Source organism: Nanorana parkeri, unplaced genomic scaffold (assembly GCF_000935625.1).
Source record: "Nanorana parkeri isolate BGI_ZX_2015 unplaced genomic scaffold, ASM93562v1 scaffold109, whole genome shotgun sequence".
NCBI classification, from domain to species: domain Eukaryota; kingdom Metazoa; phylum Chordata; class Amphibia; order Anura; family Dicroglossidae; genus Nanorana; species Nanorana parkeri.
Genome location: NW_017306377.1, coordinates 973,352 through 985,652, shown reverse-complemented (window position 1 = coordinate 985,652; position 12,301 = coordinate 973,352). Strand labels below are relative to the sequence as shown.

The 12,301-nt window shown below is 42.1% G+C and overlaps 1 protein-coding gene across 1 annotated transcript in view; it reads left to right on the top strand.

Moving 5' to 3' along the window:
* Positions 1–3,385: 3,385 nt before the first annotated feature.
* CFAP74 (cilia and flagella associated protein 74) overlaps positions 3,386–12,301 on the top strand; it is a 116,366-nt gene continuing 107,450 nt past the window's right edge. Inside the window, exons 1-4 of the mRNA XM_018553093.1 lie at positions 3,386–3,507; positions 5,043–5,136; positions 8,068–8,211; positions 9,696–9,794. Of these exons, the coding sequence (XP_018408595.1) occupies positions 3,396–3,507; positions 5,043–5,136; positions 8,068–8,211; positions 9,696–9,794 (449 nt within the window). The 5' untranslated portion in view covers positions 3,386–3,395. The remainder of the gene's footprint in view (positions 3,508–5,042; positions 5,137–8,067; positions 8,212–9,695; positions 9,795–12,301) is intronic.

The window sequence follows — 12,301 nt, the reverse complement described above, 5'->3', positions numbered from 1 at the left end:
TGGTGACTAAGCAATCAACTCCTATGGCTGGCCAAATTTGGCACATGACCCTTGTTTCTGCCGAACTAAATACAAAGTTACTAAAAGAATAGATAAAACATTACACACCTGAGCCATTGGATTAATGCTACAAGGATACTCCAGATAGGGGCAGATCTTTCTGTTACATTGCCTAATTAATTTGTCCTTAGCTGTGACAATAGGAATAGCTGTTTTTGTTATTGCTTTGAAAAACCCCAAGAGGAATCAATGGTTTGGAAGGCAACTCTGCAGTGCGGTTGGCACTTGTAAAGCATTATAAGGCTCATCAAGGGAGACAATTCAAAATTATTCAAATGATTCAGATGCCACGGTTCCACGGCCTGACCATATGGGACCCAACCAGTCCCAACAGCTCAGCAGCCATTTCATTTTTGAAGAATTGTGCATGGGTATTATGCTGAGTTTTATGATTCTCTTAGTATTTGCAACACTTTTGTGGTGTAATGTTGTCTACGAATGTCCTGTGTGAAACAAAAGCTGTTTGTCAACAGGATCGAGTCCCTTATATGACCACTTAGGTTTGCATCTATCTGTAGGCAGTGCTTAGCTTGACTATATAAATGTATCTACTCTTTATCATATTAATTGCCTCTGCATTTGATTATTACTGGTTTTAGTAATAACTTAATAACTAGCTCTATGATGGGCTGTGCGGACCCTCGGGTCGCTGTGCAGATTCAATGCGAGGTCTATGGTAGGCTGTGCAAACTCTAAGGTGGCTGTGCAGATTTCTATGGTGGGCTGTGTGGACTCTCAGGTGGCTGTGCACGTTCTATGGTGGGCTGTGTGGGGTCTGAGGTGGACTCTCATGTGGCTGTGCAGGGTCTATGCTGGGCTGTGTGGACTCTCAGGTGGGATGTGCAGGGTCTATGGGCTGTGCAGTCTAACCAGGGGTCCCAGCGGGTGCAGGCGGCGTAGATCCACGGGAAGGAGATTTTCGGCCGGCGTTGTAAACAGGTGCCGTGATTCACAGAAAGACTGCCGGGACCTTAGCAGCCGTCCTGTAAAGCCATAGGCAAACTTTGCACTCCAGCTGCTGTGGAACTACAACTCCCATGAGGCATTGCATACCTCTGACAGTTGCAGGCATGACTTCCACAGTCTAGGGCATGTTAGGATTCATAGTTTCCACTCAGCTGAAATGACAAGGTAGCCTACCCCTGGGCTATGTCTTTAAAACATTACTCTGATCTTAAAGTGGTAATGACATATCGGTGCTGAAGTTGCTCATTAAACAGACCCACAAAGGCAGGAATTTTATATACAAAGTTACCTGACCAGCATTAAAAATGTGGCCTTGTTTTTTATGCAAACAAAACAAAACCAAAGATTACATTACAAAAGCAGCAAATTCTCTCATCCACGGATCCCCCCAACAAACTCCATCACGGCAGCCCGGATACACAACACACGTGCTGCAATGTCTGATAGCTCTGCGTTCCATGCCGGAATACACCATTCTGCGGCACAGGAGGGAGCGATTTCTGGAATATTATTTCAGCGGCCCTTTTTCTTCCCTAAATTATTTTTTCGTTTTTAGCAATACGAATAAGCTCTTTAGCAGTTTACAAAACGTATACACAGCGCTGGCGTTTTCTGTAATGTTCTCTACCCTTCTTTGTAATGGTTGTGTCCGTTGCCATGGTGACGCGTCCAGCCGGTGTCTTCTCAGGAGAATGAAGGACGGAGGCCTAACTATTTCTAACTTTTCCTAGAGCGCTTCTTCGGGAACTTCATTACTTCAGTGTCGGGTAATTTTACACAGTGCCAGCCGAGGGCAGCGTGTTTGTATTCTTTGGTGTGGCTGAGCATAACTTTTTAAATGGGTGCTGTCCGTTCCCATACTCAGAGCATTGTTCATGTATGTATTGCAAACACATGTAAATATGTCGGTTTGGTTACAGGTGTGTATGTGTAATATGCATGTTTAGGGCAGTTTATGCCTCATATATTTTTTGAGATTAGATCTAGGGAGAACCGGCCACTTTAAAACTTGTGCACGCAATTACGGACGCGGTTATGTGCGCTGAGGAGCACTGCGTTTCGGTCAGTGGTTCTCGATCACCAGACCATGGCCCTCTGCTGGTCTGCGTCTAAAGCCAATGATTTGGGGAGCTATTCTTTCTTGGGGGCCACTAGCCCACTGACACCAATGATTTGGGGAGCTATTCTTTTCTAGGGGACACTATCCCACTGACACCAATGATTTGGGGAGCTATTCTTTTCTAGGGGACACTATCCCACTGACACCAATGATTTGGGGAGCTATTCTTTTCTAGGGGCCACTATCCGACTAACACCAACTAGTCTTCCCCTGGGGTACTTTATCCTGCTGAATTAATCGAGAGGCAATTCTTCCCTGGGGGCCACTATACCTCTGACACCAATTATTTTTTGGAACTATTCTTTATTGGTAGCCACTGTTCTAATGACACCAATGTATTGAGTGACTATTGTCCCCCAGGGCCATGATTCCAAAGACGTCAAGGAGTTGAAGGACTAATTCTTCTAGAGGTTCGCTATCCCACGATTACCGGGTGTTCGCATAGGACGGGTCTTTTCTGCCCGTGCGTGCCCGCTAGTGGGCGCGCGCGAGCAGAAAAAAAATGCCGTCTGGCGACGGCAACCCGCCATTGCAGCAGTGCCGTCCGTCCGTTTTTCTACTACGGGCGGACACTGTTCCAATGACACCAATTATGTGGGTCTATTGTCTGCTGGGGGCCACAAGTTCACTAACACTAATGATTTGGGGGCTATTCTCACTAATTACATATCAATATGTGGCAATACCTCCAATCCAGAGCTGTTCCCCTCAGCACTTTTTTGCCACAGGATCTCCTCAGTCTTCTGTGTGGAGGTAGGAGGGGCAATGCCGCCCAGCTTCCTGATTGTCCGGGAAGCCAGCTTCATGCTCCCTTGTCACCAATGAGCATGGAGCCGGCTTCCTGGCCAATCAGGAAACCGGGTGGCGTGTAATGACTCGCCGTCCGGCTTCTTTTTTGGTCGGGAAGCTGGCCAATCAGGAAGCCAGGCGGCAAGTAATTGCCCGTCACCTAGTGATGAAGGAGCATGTAGCCAGCTAATCAGGAAGCCAGGCGGTGAATCATTACACACTGCCTTAATGGGACTTTCGGTATTCGGTATCGGTACTCGTACTCAATACCGAAAATCCAGTATTGGTGCATCCCTAGTTGCTAGTATGGAGTTACCCTGATTGTTGCTTACTTCTCAAAATGTTCCTCTTGGTAGCTGTAAAGTGGTAGCATATTGCAAAGTCTGGATTTATAAAGCATGATCATTTTCCTCGGTGTGGTTGTTATTCTTTAGATAAATCAGGAAGCAGAGGTGCATAAATGGAAGGTTCCATTGTTTCTGAAAGGCTAGAAGATGAATCAGAGATGTTGTTTTTGGAGGAAGAGGAAAATCTACCAGGGCACATCTGGACACAGGAAGAACAAATAAAAGGTAACAATAGTAATACCACTACCGTAACAGTCTTTGGTGAACTTCAGATGTCAAACCTTGATTCCACCATTGCTTTCTATTTGGCCTTGTCTTTTGCTAGGTGAATGTAATGTCTTACCTCACTGCCTGTCATTTCCTGGATGTCATCCATCCACCATGTTCTTTTTCTCCCTTTCCTGCTTTTTACCATGAAAGGTAACATAAAAGTATATTTGGCTGAGTCATATGCACAGCACAAGAGCTGCAGCTTTTGGTATTCTTTAGAATAAATATGAATTTGAGATTTGTGACGCATATGCAACATCTATGAAGTGAGACCATAAGTGAAGAGACATAGAGGGGAATTTATCAAAACTGGAGCAGTTTCCCATTGCATCCAATTGGCTTCTATCTTTCATTTTCAAAGCTTAACTGAATAAACTGAAAGGTTACTATGGGCAACTGCTCCAGATTCTGTCTGCTCCAGTTTTCCCCCCAAACTATATCTATATAAGATATATAGATACATAATATAGATATATAAGGTACACCTTTTTTTTGTGCTTTTTATATCTGTAAAAAAAAGTCAAGGCAACTGGACTTGCTGTATTTTTCTTGAAGACGTTTCACTGGTCATCCAACCAGCATTCTCAATTCCGAATGACTTGTAAAAAAAATTGTACAAGTCATTCTGAATTGAGAAAGCTGGTTGGATGACCAGTGAAACGTCTTCAAGAAAAATACAGCAAGTCCAGTTGCCTTGACTTATTATTTACAGATATACCATGACCTGGATGAATGAGAATCTTCACAGACATTTTTAGTTTCCTAATAATACAGGAATACATTTTGCATAGTACTCCTGTAATCAAAAATCCACCATAAGCTTGCGGTTCAATATAATACAGTGTGGGCGGGCTAAGCTCTGTACTGAGAAGCGATCCTGATCATATTTTAAGGATCCTCCCCACTCTTCTCTAGTCCCATTGAGTGACATCGCCTTATAGGAGCTGCTGCGCGTTCAAGGTCCGCAAATACTAACCACCACTCCAGTGATAAAATATCCGACATCTTCTCCCCGGCTTCTTCTGGGTGCCAGGTTTTCAGCCATCTTGGCTGGCTGGCAGGGGTTGACATAACAGGAGTTCATTTTTTCCGCCACCAAGGTGTGCCAAGAATGTACTTTGAGTTGCACATGCGCAGCTCTCTCCATATTAGGCAGGTAAGTTCATTTTATTGCACAATAAAAAAGTCTGCAATAGAGAACCTGCCTGCTATTTTTTTTCTTTTTTTTTTTTTAAATGTATTTTTTTCACTTTAATACCACTTGCCTATCCTACTTACCTGTTCTGTAGAAAATGCGGCTTTGCAGAGACACTGCCACTTTTCCCTACATGGCCAAGGTGACAGTGCCTCTTTGATGAAGAAAATGTGAGTAACTCCGCTTTATTCCACAAATATAGAGTTTTATTACAATACGTTTCTGTTTTCTATGTGTATATATAATTGCCTTTGTGTATTGATGCATCCACTGCTTCTTGTTTTTGCCTTCCAAGATGATGAATTTCCATATGGATACGCAGCAGAAAACCTCCAGGATGACGATGTCCTTGATGTAATAAATGACAGTTTTGATTCTGACTCTGAGTGGTAAGCACAGTATGTGACATCTGCCTGGCACACACAGTCTCTACTTGTCATGTGTTGGAGGATTGGGCTCTGTTGGCTGTGTTCTCAGCTTAGGTTTATGAAGCACACAGAAAAACAAAATGCATGCAATAACCATTTGGTGTGTGTTTAATGCCGTTTTTATGTGTTTTCAAGAGTAATATTCTGAACTGAGATAGGTCTGAATCTCCAAAACTGCCTGTTCCGAGCAGTAGCATGTTTATTTATTAGTTGTTAAAGAGAAAAAAAAAAATAGTGAATGGTTTTCTTTTAAACTGCTCTGCGTGAAACAGATGATTCTTAAGGAGTATTAGAGAAGGTCTAGCGAGGACAACGGCTCAATTAAAAGTGCATCATGTGGAAAAAAAATATAGATAAAAAAATAACAGTTGAACAAAATCCAAATGTTGTAATATCTTTCAGCTCAGGCCATTTATACTGTACATTCTTGTCATATATGTATTTTCTTGCGATCCTTCTTTATTTAAAGGAGTAACCGGAGTAACTGGAATAAGGCAAGAATCTGGATATCCAATTTTAAAGTGTATTTCCACTTTTGTGGTCAAATTTGAGAACCCCACACTATATGTGTGTTCATATGTGTTCTTGATCACACCCTGTTGCAGGCAATGAGAGCTCTCTCTGGGCTTATAAACATGCTGCAGACGAGTTACAGATTTAATTTTCAAGCTACTTATTTTAGGGAGGAAAAATTTGGAACAGACTCTTCACCTTAGACCAGTCACCTTAAAGCAGACCTTTACACTCAAAAATCAAATTCTACCAATGCATCCCTCTATGTATGATGATTAATAATAACATAGACATGTCCGGTGTATAATGCTGTTATTATGAAATACTTACACTTGCAGAGCATTCACCTTCTGCTTTGAAAGGGGAAAATGGCTTTAGTTTGGCAAAGCAATGCACACTGGGATTGCCTTGTCATCAGCAGAGCATTGCTGGAAAATCTCATCTGTAATCTCACGAGATCTCAGGGAATGGCATTTTCCTCCCCTGAGATGATGTGCATGGTCACATATCTAATCACATGTGCCAGAAATCCAGGAAGTAATAGGAGAGCTAGTAATCTGCCCTTAGTAAACATGGCCACTGTCAGAAGACTGGGGAGGAAAAGAGAAATAAGCTATGCAGTGCAGCCCTAATTGTCATTACTAAATATTTCTAAAGGTGTGTTTGTTGTTAGTTTATAGATATGGGTAAAGGTCCGCTTTAGGAGGGGTTACCGAGCTTGGTGTGAAGAGAGTTCTTGTCTTGTCATTGGGGATGAGCCGAACACCCCCGTGTTCGGTTCGTATTCGAACCGCTGAAATGTTCGAGTACGAACTCGAACTCAATGCAAGTGTATGGAGGTCGAATGTTCGACCCCCATACAGCTGCTGATACATGTGGCTGCAGCGGCCTGTGTCCCTTCAAATCCCCACCTGTGTTGGCGGAGGCAGCGGGGGCACAGACCGCTGCATTGCTCCGCTGCCCCCCGTACCTCTGCTGCTGTCTTCCCCTGGTCCGTCGGCACCTCTGTTCCCCCGTCCGGCCGCAGCACCTTGTCTTCTTCCGGTCCGTCCGCACCTCCTCTTCTGCCGGTATGTCCGCTCCTCTTCCCGGGTCTGTCCGCTCCTCTTCTCCCGGTTCGCCCACTCCTCTTCCTCCGGTCCGTCGGCTCCTCCACTCCCCCGGTCCGGCCGCTTCTCCTCTGCCCCGCTCCCTCTTCATCTGCAGGCTTTGAGCCATACCCAGCCTGCTATTGGATATTGTAAAATGCAATAGCCAATAGCAAGCTGGCTATTGCACCCGCCTGCTGTCAATCAGCATGGGGGGACCTGATAGAGAACCTTCTCTAGAAACTTTCTCCTTCAGGCCCCTCCTCCGCTGAGCCCTGATCGGGCAAAGTCTTGCACCTGACATGTGGTCAGGTCCAAGACTTTAACAAATCAGAGCTTCAGTGGGCATTTTGTATTATGGAATGTCTGCGGTCGAACAAACCGCGAACATCCCATAAAGTTCGGCGAGCGCTCGAACTGTCGATGTTCGATTCGAACTCTGACACCAGTGCGTCATCCAGATGGGAGTCCAAATATTCCCAGACTGCTGCAGTCAGGGTCCATATCATTGTTTAGTTCGCCCTTATGTGGTTCTATATGGTCAGGACATACCATTTTGCATCCACATGCAGCTCATAGCTTCCACTATCAGAAGGAATAACTCATTTCCCTACAAAAAACATTTTGGATCCTCTGAGAAATGAAACATATTCCCTCTGATGTAAGAAAATGAGTGTTGATCCAAGATGCTGTAAACTTTCAATTTGTAATGCCCTGTCCCTTCCTGCTTAGTTGCAGTCGCATAGTCTGTAAGCATTCTTTGATTGTTTATCATCTGCTAGCACCAATGTCACTACAGGACACAGTAGTAACATAGGAGCTGGCGGATGGAACCACAACATGAAGCTGGGGCCCAGGTATCCAATGGAGTTGGATCGTAAAATATCTGCTGGCAGCGACAGCTTCGTTTTTTAAAAGAGAACAAAGATTCGCAGGAGAGGTAATTATAAACATTCTTTTTTATATGGGTATAATTTTATATTTTTGGTAACAGAGGCAGGTTGAAGCAAACAAAAAATACAACATATAGAAATCTTTTTTGAAATGCACTACACTGGAACACTATGATATAGACATGCTCATCTGAAATTAATTGTTTTACATTAATTGTGAAACAAATGTGAATTTTAGAAAAGAATGTCAGCAGGTCCTATAGCAGCAGTATTACGTATGGGGCTTGGAATATACTGTAGGAGCATTAAAATGAATGCTGTTTTCATGTGAGGAATTAAACTGACATTGCATTTCTGAAAAATGACTGTTTTAGGGTGTGAATTTTCCTTTCTTTCAGGTCCAGTGAACAGCACACAGATCAATATGAGATAGTTAAAGATTTCAGCTATCTCGATAAGGTTCAGATGTTCCAACTTCGTAAAAAACTGAACCAGCTGGATAGTTTCCAACAGGATAAGGAATTAATGCTTCAGAAAATCAGGTATGTTTTTTTTACAAACTACACTATCAAGAGACCTAGTCTTGCAGCAGTAAATATACATCATGTGCTTCTGTAGGCAGCGTCTCTGCAACTGCTAAAATTAAAATAAATTATCTGCACTTCAGTGACTTTTTTTAATTGATTCTTGTTACATTTTCACTTCAACAGTTTAGGTAGAGAACCATATAGCACTGAGGCTAATTATAATGATGGACACATGTAACCAAAGTACTTATTTGAATTTAAAAAAAAAAAGATTTTTTTGTAGTATATCAAAGTTTCATCTGGGACCAATGTAAGGCTTTAGTCGAAGAATTTGTAGGTTCTAAGGCAGGGGTGGGCAACTCTGGCCCTCCAGTTGGGCTTTAATTACAAATCCCAGTATACCTCTGCCTCTGGGAGGCATGCCTTTAACTGTCAGTCTGGCAATGCCTCATGGGTCTTGTAGTTCAACAACAGCTTGAGGGCTGGAGTTCCCCACCCCTGTGCTAAGGGCATGTGTTTAGGTGGTGCTGTTAGTTTTCTTTGAAAGAGTTTAATCTGAACTGAGGAAGCTACTTAGATGAGTAGGGAAACTCAAAACTAAAAAGTAAGACCAGTTAATTGTGACTACTACTAGCAAGTTTCTAACTACCTAACTTGAATATTGTAACGTGGCTTTAGTCTTCAGAGAACAGTTGGAACTGCAGGCATGGATGTCGGCAGAGATCTTTTATAATAGTCTCAGGCACTGACATGCATTAGATCAACAAAGCATGCAAGGAGGAAGGAGAGCAGATAGTAGATCAACCAAGCATACATGCAGGAAGGAGAGCAGATGGAGCCTCTGGTTCTTGTGTATGTCATGGGAAATTGTAGCCACTGGACAAAGTTTTTTTAACCTGTCTGATCAATCTTTCTTCTTGAGATTATTCAGCCAGTCTTCTAGTGCTTATGAACCCAAGATTGCCAACTATTGTGGCCAAAATTAGATCAGGCAACATTCATTTCACGTAAGAATGACATGTACTCTAAAATTACTTGTGGCAAGATTACAATATTATGCATGATTACAGCTGAAACTCGAATAATTAGAATATCGTGCAAAGTTCATTTATTTCACTAATGCAACTTAAAAGGTGAAACTAATATATGAGATAGACTCATTACACGCAAAGCAAGATAATTTAAGCCGGGATTTGTCATAATTGTGATGATTATGGCTTACAGCTCATGAAAACCCCAAGAACCCCAAATCCACAACCTCAAAAAAGTAGATTATTACATGCAATCAATAAAACAAGGATTGTACATAGAACAAAATTGGACCTCTGAAAAGTACAAGCATGCATATGTACTCAGTACTTGGTTTGGGCCCCTTTTGCAGCACTTACTGCAATTACTTTTGCACGATATTCTAATTATTCGAGTTTCACCTGTATATTAGCACTCATTAGAATGAATGTGGTAAATCAATCTTCAATATATTATATTTTTTTTTTTAGGGAAGAGCTCAGAGCATGCCAAGAGAGAATGGAGTCTTTGGAGCAACAGAAATCTAGTGTGGAAATGGAGATTCAGACAGAACAACAGGCTAATAACATGTAATAAGATACTTAGTTTGGCCCTAAGAGTGGAGAACAGATTGTGTAAACAGGCTAGAGTAGCATACAAGCCATTTTTGTCATTAGGTTACTTGAGTGTCAAAATGTACCATACCTTTCAAATAATGGATGCGGCCACCTAGGGCTTGAGAAGGAGAGCAATGATACAGAACCAAAACCTATACTCGGTTTGGCCCATTCTTCTTCGGTGTACTGAAATCAAATGAAGAAAGCCACACCTCTGCTATATGTATTTTTCAGTATTCCAACAAGCTTAATTGCCACTTTAATACATGTGCAGCAAGCCAAAGCACATACTTCTCCACCAGACCCTGCTCCTACTCCTCCAAGGCTCCAAAAGGGACTTAGTTATAGAGGTTTCTCCTTGACTTTGGATGAAAACTCATTGGAGGAGTAAGAGCTACGTGCTTTGGCTTGTCTGTATACAAGCATCAATAAAGCTGTATGAAGTATTAAAAAAAGGGTGCAGTAGCAGTATTTCCTTTTTTTATATTTAGGTATGTGTTTAAGCCTTAAATCAGTTTACTGGCACAGCTCAAGCAGTGTTTGCATGCAGTAACTATTCCATCCATCTCCTATACCTCTTTGATGGGCAAAAACACCAGAGCCTTCCAGCACAGGTCTCCAGCCTGCTGTAATGTAAAGCTTTTGTGCTGTTTGTATATGGATGTCTGTTATCAAAAGGTAGCATCAAAGGCTGATGACTCAGTACCAATTCTCTGCAAGAGAGGTGACATCTTTAACCATTCCTACTGATTATCAGATAGCATAGGGGACATATAGCAGCCAACACCAACCAATAAGTTGATTGTTTTAATAGGACAAGGTGTCTGTTTGTACTGTTGCAGAACTCGGGAAGATGGCAGCATGTAGTGCTCAGCGGTAGTTTGTAAAGAAGGAAGATCTCAAATATGCGTATGAACTATGTCTGCCTATGGCTAGTGAATTCAGAAGAAAAACTGTGCTGAACATGTGTTGTAGTCATGGCTCCTCAGTAACAAACAGATGCTACAGGTGATGTAAGATCTCCCTGAGGTCCTGGGCTATAACACATATTTAGTCTCAGCATCTGCTTTATCTTGTTGGAATTGAGGACTCTGGAGGTAAGATGCTGCTTTGTTCTATATACTGCTTGAGGAACACAGCACACAGTTGCTGTACATTTCTGGCAGTGTTTGTTGCATACAGATATGGAGTTATAAAACTCAGTAGTGAAAGGGCAGTTATTTATCAGTCATTGTAAAATCAGGATACTGTTTTTCTTTTCTGTCTTTCCTTATTCCATTATGGGTTTAGTCAGAGCTAGCAATATATATATATAACTGTACAGTACGCAGGCAGACAGTTTGATATATTACATTGTATATATGCAGCAAAACACCACTATTTCTAAACATTCTGAAGGGAATTTATCAGAATCTGGAGCAGACAGAATCTGGAGCAGCTGTGCATGGCCACCAATCAACTTCTATCTTTCATTTTGAAAGCTTAACTGAACAAACTGAATGGGCAAATGCTCCATATTTTGTCTTGTTTGCTTCAGTGTTGATAGATTCCCCCCCTCTGTTTTTTGAAAAGGTAATGCCTTAAAAAAGAGAGTACCAGTCAGGAATGGGCACTTGTAAGAATCTGAATCTCTATGCATAAAGCAGATCTAACACCAATCATTAAAATCACATATAATCATTAGCGTGTTAATGGAATTTCAAAAGTTGTTTTCAATCAGTATGCAGCTTTCATTAAAATAGAACTAGGCGATCCCATCATAGTATATACAGTACATCCTTGTTCAGGTACTTTCTTCTGTTTCACAGAAGTGCTCTTATGTTGTCACCTTGTCACATGGACCACTGGTGAAAAGTACAAGTGGCCATGCTGACACAGATTGAACAGGCATGGTCTGCTGTCATGGCTATCGGGAAGCCAGTCCAGAGTAATACATTTCTAGATGATGCTGGAGCGAGCACATATAGACAGAAAATGCCTGAAAGAGGCTGAGAGAGATCAGCAGCCCTGAGCTGCCAGTAAAAAGGATGAAAAAACCTAAAAACAGTATGAACATTCTAATAAAAAATAGCAATTGTTTATGATAGACTGTTGGGGTTATTCACAAAAAGGTGAAGAGTTTGGAGAAGGCAGGAGAAGTGAACAATCTAGGACAACATAGCTGAACTGGAAAGTGCGCTGAATTGGAGAATGTTTCCGAATCAGCTATGTTGTCCTAGATTGTTCACTTCTCCTGTCTTCTCCAAACTGCACTCTTTTGTGAATAACCCTGTATGTTTTAGCAAATTACATGACCCTCAGTTAGGGCTTAGATCTCCTTTAAGTTATAATACTGCAGCCTTACCTCTCAGGCATAAGTGTGTGGTGTTATTCACTAGCATTCTGTCCATGTCCAATCTGAAAGGTGAATACATGCAGAAATCCCATCGCACACTTACCCGGTATATCCCCTGTTGTCTCGGTGGGTGCTGTAGTGACAA